At 48.8% G+C, this 18584-nt stretch overlaps 1 protein-coding gene across 6 annotated transcripts in view; it reads right to left on the bottom strand.

Moving 5' to 3' along the window:
* Positions 1-5701: 5701 nt before the first annotated feature.
* The window catches only part of TNC (tenascin C), a 94737-nt gene continuing 81854 nt past the window's right edge, over positions 5702-18584 (bottom strand). For all 6 annotated transcript variants that reach the window (XM_060100642.1, XM_060100643.1, XM_060100644.1 and 3 more), the window contains 6 exons: positions 15627-15759; positions 13866-14017; positions 12992-13088; positions 11951-12112; positions 9005-9168; positions 5702-6425 (listed from right to left, as the gene is read on the bottom strand). In XM_060100642.1, coding sequence (XP_059956625.1) covers positions 6315-6425; positions 9005-9168; positions 11951-12112; positions 12992-13088; positions 13866-14017; positions 15627-15759 — 819 coding nt within the window. In that variant the 3' untranslated portion in view covers positions 5702-6314. The remainder of the gene's footprint in view (positions 6426-9004; positions 9169-11950; positions 12113-12991; positions 13089-13865; positions 14018-15626; positions 15760-18584) is intronic.

Here is an 18584-nt window from a genome sequence, read left to right as displayed (position 1 = left end):
GTCTGCAGAGAGAAGCGATTGGGAAGGGGGACAGAGGTCTTGTTGCTGCGGGGCCAGGGACAAGCCAAAGGGACAGACACAGGACAGGAGAAAATGTGTGAGTTTGGCCTTCACAAGCAGCAATCGGGGTTAGCAGGCGAACGTGAATTGGTAATGGGACATCAATACAGTGGAGCGGGGGGGGGGGGGTCCTCGCCGGGGGTCCTTGTAGGATCTGAGTGGGGACTGGATACCAGTCTCAGAGCCAGAAACCCTCCTTCCCTGTCCCCACCCTGTCCTCCCCTCCCCACACAGCGTACATTTGTAAGAGGTGACAAGCAAGAGGGTTTGTGGCTGTTGACAGGAGGCTTTGTGTAGCAGAGGGGGAGGAAGGAGCAGAAGAGGTGCTTGCCGTGCCCTGCTGCCCTGGGCTGGGCGTCAGCCCCTCCTCGAAAGAGGGATTAGAGTGACCGCAGAGAAGGTGTTTGTTTCCCTGAAGGTGTCTGGGAGCCTGGGAGCCCCTCGTTCCGTCAACACATCCACAAGGATGTGCTCTCCTAAAGCCGGGGTAGGCTGCCATCTGCTGGTTGACCTCAGTATTTCACCCAGATGCTCTGCTTTGGACAAAGGTCTTTCAACGTCAAGGACAGATCTGCGCTGGCATTTTCTCAAGGCCAGGCGCTGCCCATATTCTCTTTTAAATCCTCACAAATTCTCATCAGCATAGGTCCTCTTCATTCTCGTTTTTAGGGATGCTCAGAAAAATTAAGTGACTAGACCCAGATCATTCAGTGATCGGAAAACTTGGAATTCGAGCTTGGCTCTGACTACAAACGCAATTACTTAAAGAAGCTGGTATGATCACATCAGCTTTGCAGACTGTGAGTGTTGTGAGGGAACCAGCAAATGGCAGGTGTTCCGTGTGTGCTGAACAGAAAAGTGGGTACAGGAATAGATCTGCGGATGGATGGGTGATCCTCAAGGCACTGTGGCCCGAGGGGTCAGCCGACCTAGGTTTTAGCCCCAGCTCTGGCACTTCAGGGCCGGTGAACTTGGGGAAGTCATCTCATTGCTCTGATACACAACTTTTTTTGCCTGTAACTGCAAATGTACTGGGCTAACGTGGGAGCTACTTATTTTGACTGTGTGTGTGTGTTTTCTTTCTGAAACATCTTGAAATCTATTTTCCAGTCTTGGTGGGGTTGGAGCGATTCTCAAGAGGACAGCTTTTCCCTGCTTCCCTTCCAGTCTCTAAATTCTTTTGCAGGGCTCTCTGGGGAGGGAGGAGGATGAGGGAGTGAGCCCTGTGCTGGCCACTAATGCACCACACCAGCCCAAATCCTGGCAAGGCTCATGTGTGAGGAGTGCAGCACCCCATGGGCCAGAGGACACATGTGGACAGGCAGATGCCTCTCTAGTGCAGGAGTGAGCTTTCTAAAGGGCAACGCTGGTGTCTCCTGGCCTAAATATCTCCAGCTCTCAGCTGCGCTCAGAGGATACAAAGCCTTCAAGGCCAGGCCCTGCACCACCGTCACCCTTGGTGTCCAGCCACAGCTTCCCCTGGCATCGCCACAGTAACCTCCAGGGCCCCCCCAATTCTCCTGCTCACCCTACCCAAATTCTGAAGAGCAGTGCCCTAGCGCTCCTCGGCACCCTGTAGCCCTCCTGTTCCGGAAGCTAATGGAGCCTTGACTTCAGCTCCGCACATCCCTGATTAGTCTGGCTTAATTGAGACGACAGGGAAAATCTCCTGTAGGAATTGAGAGCAGCTCAAAAATGGGGTGTAGACATGAAGAAGCTCTCTGAGACCTCAAGCCCTATGGGTTTTACCTTCTAAACATCTCTCAGAGCTATATGCTCCATCTCCAGGACCACAGATGTAAACTCAGTCACCTTTCAACTGGACCCCTGCAGTGACCTCCTTACGGCTCTTTCCCATCTGTACCTCCCGGCCCAAAGACAAATTGCAACAAAAAGGTGTTTTTCTTTTTTTTTAATTGAAGTATAGTTGAGTTACAATATTGTGTTAGTTTCAGGTGTACAGCACAGCGATTCATTCCTGTATTCATTCATTTACATATATATTCTTTTTCAGTTTCTTTTACCTTATAGGTTATTACAAAATACTGACCAGAGTTCCCTGTGCTATACAGTAGGTCCTTGTTGGTTACCTATTTTATTTATCGTAGAATGTGTATGATAATCCCAACCTCCTAATTTATCCCTCCCTCCACCCCCGTTTCCCCTTTTGTAACCATAAGTTTGTTTTCTATGTCTGTGAGTCTCTGTTTTGAAAATAAGTTCATTTGTATCTTTATTTATTTTTATTTATTTATTTATTTTAGATTCCACATATAAGCGATATCATATGATATTTGTCTTTCTCTATCTGGTCGACCTCACTTAGTATGATAACCTCTAGGTCCATCCATGTTGCTGCAAATGGCATTATTTCATTCCCAAAAAGATTAAAAAAAAACAACAAACAGACACGAGCATAACACTTCTCTGCTCAGAATTCCTTAGTTGCTTCCCATTGCATTTAGGAAAAAGATTAAAATCCTCATTCTGGACCAAAAGAACCTGCAGAACAGGGTTCCTGTTGCTGCTGCAGCATCTCCTTCTCCTGAGCCTCTGACTTTCTTTCTGAGCAGGCTAGCAGCCTCAGGGCCTCTCAAAATGTTCTGCCCTCTGCCTCCCCTGCCTCGCTCACTGGTTAACTCCTATTTGCCATTTAGATCCCAATTCATGTGCTCTTCCTCAGGGAAGCTATCCTGGTCGGATCCTCATTAGGTGTTCTCCTAGCGTCTCGTATTTGCTTCCAGAGCATGCCTTCAGTCTGCAGTTATACATCCGCTTGTCTGCTGTGAATGTATAACTCACATTGCCATCCTCTCCCTGGTGTGGAGGCTGCATGAGGGCAGGTTTGTTCACTTAGTGCTGGGCACATGGGGGTTACTCATTACTGAATTTCAAATGAAAAGGGAAATGAGAATATTGGGAGAAGAGAGCCGCTCAGCACAGCCCACAGGGAGCCCCCTGGATACTCTGGAGTCGGCGAGGTGCGGTGGGAAGGAGAAAGGCTTGGGAGGGGCAAGCCGAGAAAGGGAGCAGGTGGGATGGATTGTAATCCCAAAGGACGGGGCTATGTGGGTAGATGCTGTGATGGTGGGTGTGGGGAAGCAGCCTCAGAGGCTCCTCGGTCTGCATTCCTTGCTGAAGTTTAGAAGTCCCTCTGCAGGTATCCAGCGGGCCAAGCTCAAGTTGTGTGCCCAAGCCCGGCTACCATGGGGAAGAGGGAAGAGTATTTTTTCCCTTGTGGCTTCCATGGTGGGAGGAAGAGCCCTCACCCAATGGGAAGTTCTCCAAAACCAGAAAGGAGTTGGGATGCAGGGAAGCCAATAAATGACCAACATGTACTACAGGGAGAGAGGCATGAGCAGAAGTAATGGGATAAGGCCAGCAGGCAACTGTAACAGTGGTACCTAGTGCCTGGGTATCCCCAAGAATGGGCATGCCCATCAGGGTCCCTGAGAAAAGTTTAACTAGAGGGCCTATTGCCAAAGGGGTGGGCAGGCTGGAGGAGAACCACAAAGGCCAACACGGTTCCCCAGGTCTAGCAGCAGCTGATGTGCAGAGACCACCCCTGGCCTGAAGGGGCAAGTTGGGGGGAGCAGTTGTGTGGAGACAGTCAGTTGACAGGCGCTGTAACTCCTCTGAGGGAAACTCTCCCACCATGATGGCCCACCCGCCATGATGCTGTAGAGGTGGAGCTGGAAAAGGGGTTCCCTGACTCACCCCCCACTCCATCTCCATCAGTCTCTTCCCTTCCATGTCCCTGTGCTGCCTGCTGGAAGCCTGGGAGCATGGGAGTCCATTGGTCTAATTCATAAAGGGTGGTCTTAAGGATACAGAGCACGGAGAGGGGAGAAGAACAGATAGGGGAGGGGCAAAGAGGGGACCAAACACCCTGGAAAGGCACTTTCAGTGGAGAGCTACAGAGTGCATCGTGGAGGTGGGAGTGGGCTTGGACCTTGAGGGTGGAGTAGAATTTCACAAGACCTTTCAAGATAGAGGAGGATGCTTGAACAAAGCCACAGAGCCAGCCACTGAAGGATGTGTTTGAGGCATACCAAGCCCACACTTCTGACCAGAACTTGTGGAGTACAGACAGTCTGAAACCCACTGTGGTGGTTTTGAATGCCATGGCCTCGGGCCTTCTGCCTACCCAGTCTCCATGTGGAGGCGTCTGCGACCTTCTGAAGGCCACGATTAAGGCCTCTTGTTTGATGTGGCGTCTTCACCAAGAGACTTCGATTCTTGTGTGGCTTCTGGGGAATACCTTACCAGCTTAGTTACATCCGTCTCTCTCGGGAGGGGTTAAGTTGGGGCTCGGGGGCTCCCAAGTCAGCAGCCAGTAGGGGGTTAAGCCCCTCACTTAAGGCTTGGTTGTTGCAGGGAACCAGTTTGTTTGAGTTTACACAGCAAGGCCAGTGTTGCTATGGCTGGATTGTAGGCAGCAAGCCTTATGATCTGGAGCAGCGAATTGTGTATATAACATGACTGCATTTATTAAAGCAAGACGAACTCAGCAGCAAAGGATCTGACTGGATTCCTCGTTTCAGAGCCATCACATTCCATTTGAGTGAGGCCTATCAGCCCAAACATTTTCATTAAATAAGTCGGTTTGTTGAAAATCCCCAAGAGAATGAACTGAGGATTGCAATGCCCACCACCATCCTTGTTTTAAAAGACAAATGTATAATGTGCGGTCCTGACTCACGTTCTCTGAGTATAAACAGGTCTGCTCTTCTGGGCAGTGAGTTCCCTCCATCACTAGATGTAGTCGGACCAGACTGGGTGACACAGGCTCTCTTCCTTTTGGGGGACGTTGAGCAGGGGACAAGGAGACCTTTCTAACAGACTTTCTAAGATTTCTGGGTTGTAGGAGCCTGATGAAGGATTCAGGTAGCTTCCGACACCCCTCATTCTGCACCACAGCACACGTACGCTCAGGGAAGGAGAGGTTTTCACCAGAGGCTTGGCGGAGAGAAAGAACACTGGGGCCAGAAGGCCTGAGTTTAAATCCTAGTTCTATTATTAACTGGGTAAATAGCCACGGGCAAGTCATTCCATCCTATGACGCCCCCCAGTCCACCATATATCAAGTGATAGTAGCGACAGCCCATGCTTATGAGCGCTTGATATCTGCCAGGCACCATGCGAAGGGCCTCATGGGGATGATATCATTTATTTTCCACAAAAATGCTATGAAATTAAGAAGTCCGTGTATCCCCATTTTTCTGACGAGAAAACTGAGGCACAGAGAGGTTAGGGAGCTAAGGAATGGTGGAGCCAAGGTTTGAACACAGGCAGTCTGCCTCTGGGGACCTTAACCCTTGCACGATAACAATTGTCACCTCATCTATGTCATAGAACTTTTAGGAGACTGCATTAGAAAATGGGTATAAAAGTGCCTTTTAAAACGATAAACTGTTAGTCTTGGAAGTGTTGAGCAGGAAGCTGTATCTTAAGTTGTAAGCTTTTCCCAAACGTACTCAGCTTTGTTCAAACCTGTTTTCCTCTCTCCCAGCCTGTAGTCTCCCTTTCCGTCTTCCCCTCCTGCTTGGCCACCATCCCTCCTTTGCTCAAATATATTGGTGGAATTTGGTGGCTTTGGTGGAATTCAGGCTCGACAATGAAAGGAAAACCAATGGCCAAATTTAAAAGTACTTGTGCTTTTATTAAACAAACAAAAAAATAATACAATCAGGTACTGTCCAGATGTGTTTTGGAAAGGAAGATCTCTTTAAAAATCCTTAGTTTACATCATCATCATCATTATTATATTAATAACATTAATCATATCCTTAAAATCGAAACAGTATTGCTTTTCTGAAATGTAAAAAAAGGGACGGCTTCAAGACACACATTGAATCACTGCTAACAAAAATAATGATAATTAATTATACAGCTTTGTGTAAAATATAGCTGGTTCTAAAACAAACTACCACTGTACAGCCTACCCCGCTCTCATTCCCAGAGCCACCCAAGAGAAGGAAAATCACTGTGATGCCGTCACTGGAAGACTTTTGCTGAATCGAACAACAAAATGGAAACCTGTCGGACACTGTGGTCTTTGGTGTGAAGGGAATTCATCGCAGAGTGGGTGAGGCCTGCGCTGCCGCCGCCGGCCGGGGTGATCCATGGTTAACTTTAGCTCCTGCCAGATGCCCAGGTGTGGCTTAATGGTCAGACTGCTCCCATTGATGCTTTGGTAACGTTATTTTCGTTCTCTGGGCCCTACTCTTCTCTCCCCAAGTTGTCCCCAGCATTCATGCCCGTTTGCGCCTGCCTTCGAGGTTTCGGAAGTTGCTGGGTCTCAGCTTCATCTCAGCAAACTGGATTGAATACTCGTGGCCCTTCCAGTGGAACCAATTAACACCCTGTGAAAAAGAGAAGACTTTCAGATTGGTTTCTATCAGGCAAGGTGTTCACCGACCCTTGCTGTTTCATTGACGGAACGAGATGAGTTTCAACTAGACCGTTTGGTAGTTCACAGCGGTCTCTTGCCGATCTGTTTATTGATCTGTGTAGTGAAAACTTTCAAAGGGGGCTGGCTGAATCAGACTCGGTTTTTTTTACTTTAGGCAGAAGTCACCTGAGTTTGCATTGAGCTTTGATCTGCCACCTTGAAATAAAGTGGTGGCTGATGAAACTTGCCATCATTAGGATTAGGTGCTGCAGGAATTCGGATCATGATTGGAGCTTACAGACTTGAGTAGCTCTATGCAGGGGTGTCTATACTTCACAGGATTCCTATGGAGCGTTTTAACAGGGGTTCCTATGGAACGGCACGAAGAGCATACATGGACACAAATTTTGCAACCTGATGTATAAGGTGAAATCTGAGTGCTCTTGCTTGAGAGATAAATGAACAAGTTATCAAAACGTTCTGGGCTTGAGTTTCATTATTTTTTTCTTAAGGCCCAATAATGCTAACCTTGGAAGGATGCTGTGAAGATTAAATGGGTCGGTAAAGGAGCTGCTACATCATAGGAAACATCATAGGTGCTCCGTAAATATTCTTCCCCAATCTCAAGAAGGGAGAGATATTCTCGGAATGTTGGCCAAAGATTTTCCTCAAGGAAAGACTATATTTACTTCCGGGCCTCCTAGTTCCAGGTCTGACTCTTTAGCAAAGTCTACAGATGGTAGAATCTGCCCATGGAATCCCACAGACCCCTTGTCCTACTGGGCGTGGGAGTCAGCTTCAGAGAATCCTCCTAGAAGGCCTCTACTGTGCACACTGACACCTCTTGTCTTTAAGCTTCATAGGGCTGGGAGGGAACATGTCCACAGAGAAGATAATGGCTGGTGAAATGAGGGAAAATATAGATGTTTTGTTGGATTCTAATTTTTTGGCATTGACTGGTATTGGACCGTCTCTATATCTGATGGGGGATGGGATTTGAGAAGAGCTGACTCATGTTATGGGCAAATGTGTTTGTAATTACTCAGCTTGGTCCTTGTGCTGCCTTCCTCTGCCCTCGTCCTCCCCTCTGATAGAGGTTCAGAGCTGGAAGCAAGCCCTTCTCGTTCTATGGTGGAGACTGAAGGCAGAGAGGGAAAGTGACTTCACAGAGGCCACATAGAGCCAGAGCTGGGACTGAACTCCCATAATTGTTCTGTGGTCTTTTATGCCATCTCCTTCTTCCAAAATCAGGTGGAAAAAGAAGTTTCCTTTTGGCATGTAGCTTTTTCTCCCCCTCCCGAAGGACTTTGTGTTACACTGGTGTTAGGGGACAAGGAGATAAAGGCAATACAGTAGCTCTCAGAGTGGATGTGTTATTGAGGGCACATGATAAGATGGAGAAAACACAGGACTGGTGTCCAGAGGTGTCCTTCAAGTCCTCCCTCCTCTGTAAAATAGGCATGAAAAGCCATGTCCTGGTCCCCTTGCAGTGTAAAAGGGATGCACATGGGAGACAAGGCAAGAATGCTTTGAAAAGTGTCAAATTATGTCAAGGTAAGGTCTACATTTAAGGTCACGACAATCATTTGCTGGTAGTCAACATAAACACATGTATCAAAATCATTAATAGCAGAGAGTGGCAGGTACAAACAAACACAAAAACAACCAACAACAAAAGTGTAAATAAGCAAGATGATGAGATGCTGCATCCCACCCGGGACCACCCATCCGAATTCCTGGGCCTGTTTGGTGTGATTTGTACCTTTGCCCTTTTACAAAGGGATCCCAGGTTGCAGACTGGGTAAGACTTGCTGAGGCCCAGCCCAGGGTGATCAGTCTGGGTGAATACCCATCCTTCCTCCCTGGAGCAGGGATGGCCGCTGAGAAGAACCATCATGGTTAAGTAGCTGGGCCCACTAGACTTTGCCCACTTTTCAGGCACCTGCTCGTGCAGGCAGGACTCAGTGTGAGATAGTGGTTGAATTTGGTTTTGCTCACTTATTTCCACAGGGAATCTAAAAAATCCGTTTCTGTGATTGCAGAAATTGTGTCACAGCATCCTGTGTGGTGCAGGGAAACTTGGAGGGCTGGAAGATTTGGCTTTGCCTCCAGCTTTGCTCTGTGACCTCAGGGAAGTCACCTTTTTCTGGACCTCGATCTTAGGAATCAGAAAAGGAAGGGACTTAAAATCCGTGGTCTTTGCTCTGAGATGTTCTTGGGGTGCTGGAGGTGCCTCTACGCCAGGGTGGGGAAGCAGCACCCTGGGCCTGCATCACCCCTGGTTCACCTAGATGGCCTCCACTTTCATCTGTTTCCTTCTGGGGTTCAGACAAAGACTTAATTTGAGGGAAGCTTGCTATGTTTGGTGTCTCCCTGACCAGTGGTTCTCCTTGGGATCTTCGTGGGTTAAGACGTGCTCTCTCTGTGATCTTTCCTGGCCTGCGGTCTCATGGAGATTTCTCCCTGCTGTGAAAAACCCTGTTGTCTTAGACCTGAGGTCCTCCCTGCCTCCTGGCCTCGGCCCTGCCCGGGGCCTCGCAGTCTGCTCACCTGACTGTGGTTATTGTCCCCGTATGTCCCCATCAGGTTGACGCGGTGGCAGTTCTTGTACCAGAAAGCCCCCCTATAGGACAGGGCACAGTTGGTGATGGCCGAGTCTGTGTCCTTGTCAAAGGTGGAGAAGGATCTGCCGTTGTGGTAGGCCATGGAGTCACCTGGGAGAGAGAAAGCACAGACTGAGAGCCCAGTTGGAGCTCCCTGTGGGCTGTGAAGGGCAACACCAGGGTGACGACTGAAGGGCCCTGGGGTGGGCTGGCCTTGAACACTGGACCCCGAATTAGGATCCAGCGTGGGCCTGGATAGGACATGAGTATCACCCCCGAGCCTCGTTTCTGATAGAAGCAGCATAAAGTGGTAGAAGGAGGGCTACAGGTGGCTTTGGAGGGTCCAGCTCCAATCCCATCTCTTTCACTCTTAGCTGTGACCCTGCACAGGTCAAGCCTCCTGCTGAACCTCAGTTTTCCCATCTGTAGAATGGAACTAGCATGTTGATTTGATCCACCTCAGAGGGCTGTTGGAGCAATGGATATGAGGGTGTACACTAAACAGGTAGTATGGTGTGCAAACGGTCATGATTGTTGATTTTTTTTTTTTTTTTTTTTGCGGTACGCGGGCCTCTCACTGTTGTGGCCTCTTCTGTTGTGGAGCACAGGCTCCAGACGCGCAGGCTCAGCGGCCATGGCTCACGGGCCCAGCCGCTCCGCCGCATGTGGGATCTTCCCGGACCGGGGCACGAACCCGTGTCCCCTGCATCGGCAGGCGGACTCTCAACCACTGCGCCACCAGGGAAGCCCGTTGCTATTTTTATGATTGTTTTTGCATTCACTTTACGTAAAGGAACTCAGAGAGTAAGGTGGGAAATTTGTATCTAATAATGGTGTGCTTTCCCTCAAATGCAAGTATTCAGAGCCATACTTTAAAACAATTCTTTTCATGTATTTATTTATTTATTGTCTATTGATTCATTAACTCACATTCACTCACTTCTTCACTCACCCATCTCATACTTATCAAGTTCTAGTATGAGTTTAGTTTTCCACTCTGCCATGCTGGTTTTCCAGAGCTATCCTGAGACAGTCTATCTTGAGTCTCAGCCTACAGAGCCATACTTATAATCAAACCTTTCAGGTTTTAGATGTCACCGAATAGCTTGTATATTGTACAGTTATTTTTCAAAGTGTTTATGGGACCAGTTTTACCTGATTCTTAGACAAAAAGTCCATGTATATATAGTGCTATAGGGGAATCTAGTTTGTAATTGAATATATTAAATTTTAGGAGCATTTAAGTGCCATTTCTTTCTGTGTCCCCTCACTCCCAACCCTGGTCAATGCAGTGCAGAAAAATTTCAAGACATCAAGGCGTTCTATCCTGATATTTTGGAGCAAGTCGTCAGAGGGACTTGGGTGCCTTGTTAACTGATGAAGCTATCAAGAGCATGAGGATGGCAGCTAGATATTGATGAAATAAGATGCTTTCCTGTGGAGGGGCTGGTTGCCATCAATACACACAGGAGGATGTAGCTCCAAGGGTTAGCTCAGTGAAGGGGCATAGCATGGCTCATTTTCTGTTGGAAATACAGAAAGAGATGGGCGGAGGCCACATTCCTGCCCCTCGGTGCCTTTTCTTGCCCTGTAACAATATCCTCCTTGCCTGAAGCCATCTCAACAAAAGAGGTATTTATTGCCAGGTAATAAAATGTCAGAATTCTTTGAGGGATGCAAGAATGAAAACAATTTTCGCCCCTGGGTCTCTCTCTTTATTTCCACCAGACTGAGCTCTAAAGAGCTCAGTCTTTCATTAGGTTGAGCCTGGCTTTTGGCAAATCGTGTGTGGAGGCTTTTCCCATTAAGGATGTATTCTTTCAGGGCTGAGAGGTTGGGAATGTGCTATAGCATCTGTCTCTTCTGTTTCAATAAACGTAACTGAAAACCACCCCAGAGTGGGCAGGGGGTGACATGGCGTGGTCACGGTCTTACACCTGATCCCCCTTGTTACCAAGAATACTCGTAGCAGCCAGGCTTGTACCGTGGGCCCACCATCCACAAGCTGTTACAGCTGTTCTCTGAGCCTCAGTTTCCTCATCTGTATAATAGCAATATCACCTGGAGATATATATATATATATGTATATATATATAAATTTGTTGTTGTTGTTGTTGTTGAGAACTAAAAGAGGGTAATGCATATGAAGTATCTGCAAAAGAAGCTGCTACCTAGTGGGCCTGAATGCATATTGTTTCCTTATTTGTTTCTCCTATAAGGTGGTGCCAGAAAACCACACACAGTCCATTTCAAGTCAAAGAAATCTTCAAAACCCGAACTAGGTTATGTACCAGTCAATGAGTGAAGGACTGCTGGAGAGGTAGTGAGCTTCTGGTCATGGGGGGCATGCAGGCTGAGGCTGGATGGCCACGTGGCAGGAACGTCTTAGAAGAGATTCATCCAGCTGGGTGATGGAGTGGACTGTCTGCTACTCAAAGTACAGGCCACAGACCAGCAAAGCCACCAGCAGTGGCATCATGTGGGAACTTATCAGAAATGCAGCATCTTGATTTCACCCCGGACATACTGTGTCAGCACACTAATAGGCCCCCCCCAGTGGGCCATATACATGTCATACATTGAGAAGCACAAGAGTAGATGAGTGGTAAGGCTCCCAAATCTAAACATGGATAAGAAAAAGCCGTATTTTGAGTGATGGTAGCTACAAGTCCATCCTGATTGTCCTAATTCCCAACCTACTCTATGTTTTGGTGAACAAAATATCTACCCAACCTTGTTCAACTGTAGTTCTGCTGGTTGGCACCTAGCAGGGATTCAAATATTTGTCGATGAACGGATGGACCCATGAAGGAAGGAATGAGGAGGGGAGGAACTGGCTGAAAACCCAAGAAGGTTTTGCAGTTCCCTGGGCTCTGAGGATGTCTGTCCATACCTGCTGTCCCGCTGTACCCCTCCACCTTCAGCCGGTAGCGAGTCCGGGGGTCTCCCACGCTGAACTTGTCGTAGACGGCGTAGGCTGACTGCCCGTGGTCCCGCAGGTCCACCCGGAGCTCGTACTGCCCTTGGGCTGTGATTTTGTTCAGGGTGTCCAGCCCTGTGGACGACAGGCAAGGGGTTGCCTAAGAAGCGCAGTGACCGAGGACCTCATTCCTGCTCACCCCGTAAGAGCAGCGGCTGTGTGTGCTCTAAAGAGGTTTGCGTCACGCCTGGGCTTGCAGCTTGGTTTGCTCCTTGCTGCTGCAACACCAGGTGAGACATATACGGTTTCTGGGCCTCAGCTAAAATTGTGTTGACATCTTTGCCCTGCCAACCTCCTAATGTATTATGAAGATAAAGGAGATAAGGTGGAGCGCGTACCTTTTAAACTCTAAAGCTCCTTACAAGTGAAAGGCAATGGATGACAGGGACGGACATTCCCCGGCCTGGGTGCTGGAACGTAGGACAGTGCCCTGTGCCATTCGGTTGTTGCAGTGTGGGCTGCACGGATGGATGGATGATGGCATTGCCGTGTTGGCTTGGGAGAGTTCACATGGCAGCTCCACTCTTTATTGGCTAGATTCCTACGGCCAGCAGCGTAACCTCTCTGAGGCTCGGCTTTCCCAGGTGCAAGATAGGAATTTTGTACCTTGTGGGGTGCTATGAGACTTAGAGGTTGTGGCCCTGAGGGACTTAGCATAGGATGGAAGCAGTGAATGACATCAGTGAGGATAATTCTCTGAATGGCCCAGTGATTGACTTGAGGCTAGGCTTATTCTCAAGGCCTGGCTGTTGGCTCTCCTTTGACTGGATTTTTATTTTTAAGGACCCAGAGAATTTAAAGTCTTTCCATAGAGAATCTGACACCCTGTGTCGACCACCAGAGCTATTGTTTCCTCCTAACCCGTTTCCTCTCCCACAGTTCGCTGTGGGTTAGGACAGATGACAAGGAGTATAGAAATGGACATTTGGGACACAAACATGCAGGCTGTATTACCAAGCCAGAATTCTTCTTTGAGGTCCCCAAATCCAGCAGCGTAGGCCTTCCAGTTTCGATAGAAATCCTCACGTCCATTTTTGCGTCTCAGGAACACCTATAAACATAACCAATGAATCTGGGTGCGCTTAAGCTATTGAAGGAAAGAGAAAACCTCTTTCTGAGAGGCAGAAACATCCACCGTAGGAAAAGCACCCATCCCCGCCTCTGTCCTCAGTAATTTGCCATGTGACTCAGTGCACATCACCTCCCCTCTCTGAGTCTCAGTGTTCCCACCCGAAAAACACAGATTAGTAAGACTACCACCCAGCTTTGGGTGACTGTGATGTGCCAGTGTAGGTTCGCCACGTGTAACACACGAACCCCTCTGGTGTGGGGCGCTGACAGAGGAGGAGGCCGTGCCTGTGGGGACAGGAGGTACACGGGAACTCAGCGTACCTTCTGCTCAACTTTGCTGCCCAGCTAAAACCTCTCTCAGAAATAAAGTTTAATAATTAAAAAGAATACTACCCAGCTCATATGGTAATGGGATGGAAATAATTCATGTAAAACTCTTCGCACAGTGCCTGGTAGATGGCCAATGTTAATTAATAAACGTAAGGGGCTCGATGACCACTGTCATTTATAGATCACAGAGTTTTTTGAGGATCCAATGAGATACATTACGGGGAAACAGGGGAACTGGTTTTTCTCCTCAGCTTCTTTCCCATGACTTTGTTTAAGAGAGAATTCCTGAGTGTCTCCACGTGACAGGCACTGTCTTGGAGAACCTCACGCACATTAGTGTCAGAGGGCACGGGGAGGACCTCGGCCTCTCCTCTGCCCCCATTTCCCCCCGCCGGAGAGCTCTGGAGTCTGTCTCCATGATACTCACGATCCATCCACCCCCGTCAGAGGTCATGTCACAGAAGACTTCCTGCTTCTGGGTCTTGTCGTTGTTCACATAAATGGTGTAGACGCCAGAGGTCGTGTCTCCATTCAGCATGGCTTGGGAGCAGTCCCTGGGGAATGGGTACAGAACTCCACCTGCAGGGTAAGAAGAAAGAGTGGCTCTCTCAGAGCAGGACTGGAGCAGGGGCTTCCAGATCGCAGCTCAAGTGCTTACTGACTAGACGCCTCTGGGCAAGCAGCTCAACCCCTCTGAGGCTCTGTTCTCTCACGCACAAGATGGGGATTAAAGCTATTTTGCAGGGGGGTGCGGTGAGGCTTAGAGGTTACAGATGAAAGGGACCCAGTCCAGTCTCTTCTACTGATGGAAGCCACCAGTGATATCAGTGGGAGGAGAGCTGAACCGCTGTGAGGGCCACGTGTCAGGTGGACCACTATCCACCTGAAGCAGCCAGGCAGCAGCACCGGATGAACACCCGGGTGCTGGCCAGGATGGCCGGGTCTCTAGCACCCAGGGGGTGGCTCACTGTGGGTGAGGGCACTCTGTCAGGCTGGATGCATCTCAGGCTGTTCAGAGGATTCTGAAGCCAAAGACAAGGGTTCTAGCCCTGAGCTTGCCACTGCCTTGCCTTCTGAGCCTGGGGATCTTAGAGGGCTAACACAGCATGCCTGGGGAACTTCCACGTGTAATAATGTGGTGCAAAAATTAAAAACTCGATAGCAATGAATGATCTCGGGGCTATGCTTAGCAGGTGGCTTGAGAACTGACGGTAGTAGCGGCTCTTTGTTCTGATCTGACCTCTCACTGTACTTTACCTTCACCTGAGGTGGTATCATTAGCCGTTTTCTTGTCTGTTCCACAGCCCTAGTCTGAGCGCATCTTGAGGGCACACTCATATGTTTGTGCTCCTAGCACGTGCCGTGAGATCTGGCAAAGAGGTGCTTTTGCCTCTGCCCCTCCCTCAGCAGGTGTGTGTAGAGTGACTAGGGTGAAGTGCAAAGGGCAGGAGACAGCGCTGGGATACACTCCATCTACCTGGGTTCAGGGCTCTGCAAAGACCCCCTCCTCCCTTCCTCAGAGAAGCATGCTTCCTCTTCACCAATGGAGCAGCTTGCCCATTTGCCACCTGCAGAGGAGATCTAGTGGCCAGGTGTGGAGGTGGTTCCCTGGTCCTGGGACACCTGAACCCAGATCTGACTCCAACTCATGGTGTAACCCTGAGCAGGTCACTTAGTCTCTGAGAGCTTCCGTTTTCCCACCAGAAAACTGGGCATGATAACCCTGGCCCAATGTACCAGCTGCGTGGGAGGACTGTTGGTGATTTTGAATATGAACAGGCTTTGTAAATGCCTGAAGGAGAACACCAAGCTTATAATGAGCCTTGACAATGGCTACCCACTGGGCTGGGAGTTCAAATACAATACAAAGATTCTCACAAGGTCCTTATGAAGAAGGGATAGTTATTAACCCCATTATACAGATGAAGAAACTGAGGCTCGTAGAATGGCAGTAACTTTCCTCAGTCACGCAGAGCAAGTGGTGGAGATGGGGAATGAATCCAGCTGTTCTCACTGCTGACCCTCCTTCCCTTTCACCACGAGGCCTGTAACCTCCTGCATCCACATTGCTCTGGCTTTTCGGGTAATAGCAGGGAACTGATTCTTTTCAGAAATTTGATGGAAACATTTAAAGTAGCAGTTAGAGGAGAAGTGGAGGGTTGGTTCAGTCTCCTCCAGAGCCCCTTACTTGTGGTGAAGGTGGTCTTGATGATCTTGCTTCTCAGGGGCCCATTCAGTGCCTGGATCTTGGCCATGTAGTGGGTGGATTGGCTCAGCTCTGCCAGGCTATAAGAGGTGGTGTCTGGATTCACAACAACCTCCTAAGGGCAGAAGAAAAATATAATAGCTTTTGGCCACATAAGTCCTCAGAGTACAGATGATGCATTCACTTATTCACCCATCCATTAATTTCTTCATTCAACAAGAATCCGCTGAGTCCCCCCTCTGTGCCAGGCTCCGTGCTCACTTCAGGGCTTCAGACATGGGGAGAGTGCAGCATGAGCAAAGCTCCTGGGGCCAGAAGGGGCAGGGCAAATTCAAGTAATATGAGGAGGCAGCGACCTACCTCAGCCACACTTCAGTTAGGGAAGCCGTAGAAGAGGTGGGCAAAGACCAGACTACAAAGGGCCTTAAGTGCCAAGCTATGGAATTTGAAGTTTATCATGATAAGGAATGGAGGTTCCTGAAAGTGTTTTGAAAAAAGGAATGCCATGATCTCAGCTTAATCTGGTAGGAAGATGAATCACACAAAGGGCAAAGGTTTAGACTTTGAGACCAGTTAAGTCAGTGGTCCCTAATATGGCTCTTTTTCATAGATCTCTGGGAAGCTTTAAAATAAAACAATGCCTGGGCTTCATCCTCGAATGACTGGATCATAAGAGCCAGAAGTGGAGCCTGAACAGGTGTATATTTAAGAAGCTCCCTGGGGCTTCCCTGGTGGCGCAGTGGTTGAGAGTCTGCCTGCCGATGCAGGGGACACGGGTTCGTGCCCCGGTCCGGGAGGATCCCACATGCCACGGAGCGGCTGGGCCCGTGAGCCATGGCCGCTGGGCCTGCGCGTCCAGAGCCTGTGCTCCGCAATGGGAGAGGCCACAACAGTGAGAGGCCCGCGTACCGCAAAAAAAAAAAAAAAAAAAAAAAGAAGCTCCCTGGATGATTCTGATGCATAGTCACTCAGGGGATCTCTCGAGTCAGGAGATGATTACAGCTGCTCAGGCGGCACGGCATGATGACAGTGCAAGCTGACCCAGCATGTCTCTTTTCTAGAACAGAGATGTCCAGGAGAGGCAGATGTGTACAGCTGCTGTAGACCTATCCTAACTACACCTGCTGTTTGTGACTGGTCACTGTGCTGCTGTCCAGATGAGGGGGATCGGTTTCAGTTCTGCAGGAGACCCTCTTTCTTTTCAAATCCTCTTTTTACCTTCCAGTGCCTGTGAAATCACCTTTTTAGCAGATGACCTTGGTGCCAGGGGTTGGAATTCAACCTGCAGTCCTAGTAAACCAAACACAACAGTGCTTTCTACCACCTTCAAACACAGCCCACTGGGTTTAGGCAGTAATGAATCAATGTGGAGGCCACTGGAAGGTTGTTTGGCCTCCTCACAACTGGGAAGGTGAAGTTATCCTAATTTTTCCAATGTGGCAGGGTTTGAGCGGGTGGGTGTTGGAGGTGTAAGTAGTTTCAAAGAAGCTAAAAGACTTGCACTCACTCCATAATTTGTTGGTGGCAGAGGATGGTCTTGCATCCTGTCTCCTACCATCCTGTCCAGGACTCTTTCCTCCTCTACCAAGTTGACTTTCTTGAGTGAAACAGATTAAGCTGGGGACTGGACATGCAGGGAAGTAAACCCAGGTGAGTGCCTATTTGATACCAGTGACCCAGTGACCTTTGTGTGGCCCCCAGGTCTGGTCCTTGGGGAAGAATCAGGTATGAAGCTGGGTTCCTTGAATTACTTGGGGATAAAATTACCTATCAGCTTTCTAAGCTGCTGTTCAAAGTTATTTTCTAGGCAATCAGGGTAGATCGAAATGAGACTCATGACTTAAGGTAAACAGTGAATCCTAGGATGCCTGACCAGGAAGGGCCCTTAGAGACTGGGGAGTTCAGTGCACTCATTTTACAGATGTGAACACTGACACCCAGAGAAGGCGAGGGACTTGCCTCTCTTCACACAGTGAGTTAGTTCATTGTTACAGTGACTCCAAGAAGGACCGTAATGGTAACTAGAGATGTGTGTCCACTCCTGGTTAAACATGGCATATTGAACAAGCCAGTTTATCTCTACTAAAATGAAAGCAAAAGAGATATAAAGTATAAACTCACAAGGATGAGGGAAATGGCAGAGGAGACAGGTACTTGATGTCACCAGAATCTTGATCAGTGGAAAGTGTGGAGTGGTGGAGTGACAGCTGAAGTGACAGAATAGAGAAAGCCAGGAGCTAACTAACTAGTGGGTGCAGCCACAATGCTGCAGAGCCCGGCAAGTTCAGGAATGAAATGTATGCGAAAGCAGAGAAGCCTTTGAAGGCCAGTGTGGGGCATGGCTGAGCAAAGGTTTGTTTAAAACTTTGTATAATAAACAGATCCCCAGCTCTCTCCATCCCCCAGCAGTCTGGGTGACTGTCCTTCCCGGCCCAGATGAAAGGCTGAGGTTTCCTCCCTGGAGAGGTTGAGCCAGAGAGGAGACTCTGGCTTCAAATCCATCAGGCCCAGCTGCAAGGGAGGCTCGGGTGCTGCACTGGAAACAGGAGAAGTGAAGGTGTGTACACAGTGGGAGCCCAGGCTCCTTCTCCAGCAAGGTTCCTGGAAGCCTGGTTCAAAGGAGGTGGAGGATCCTCCAAGGAGATGATGATCTCGAGAGAAATAGTTTACAGTCCTGATGCTTGGGAGTCCCCCAAGAAAATTGCTGGGTATTTGCCCAATCACTCTACAGCGAGCCCCATAGTTGACAAGACCTGTCTGTGCAATTAGACCTCCCAATCGGCTATTTCATTCTTGGCTCTAGTACAAAAAGACCAATAGGCATTAGGTGGAAGTCTCCAACATGAAAGATGGAGACCCAAACCAAACCAAACCAAACAGCAGCAAACCAGAAAAGAGACCTTGGAGGAAACACTATGTAGGCTGTGGAAGAAAATGCCA

This window comes from Mesoplodon densirostris, chromosome 6, assembly GCF_025265405.1.
Source record: "Mesoplodon densirostris isolate mMesDen1 chromosome 6, mMesDen1 primary haplotype, whole genome shotgun sequence".
Taxonomy (NCBI): domain Eukaryota; kingdom Metazoa; phylum Chordata; class Mammalia; order Artiodactyla; family Ziphiidae; genus Mesoplodon; species Mesoplodon densirostris.
This window is presented reverse-complemented; position numbering and strand designations above follow the sequence as displayed.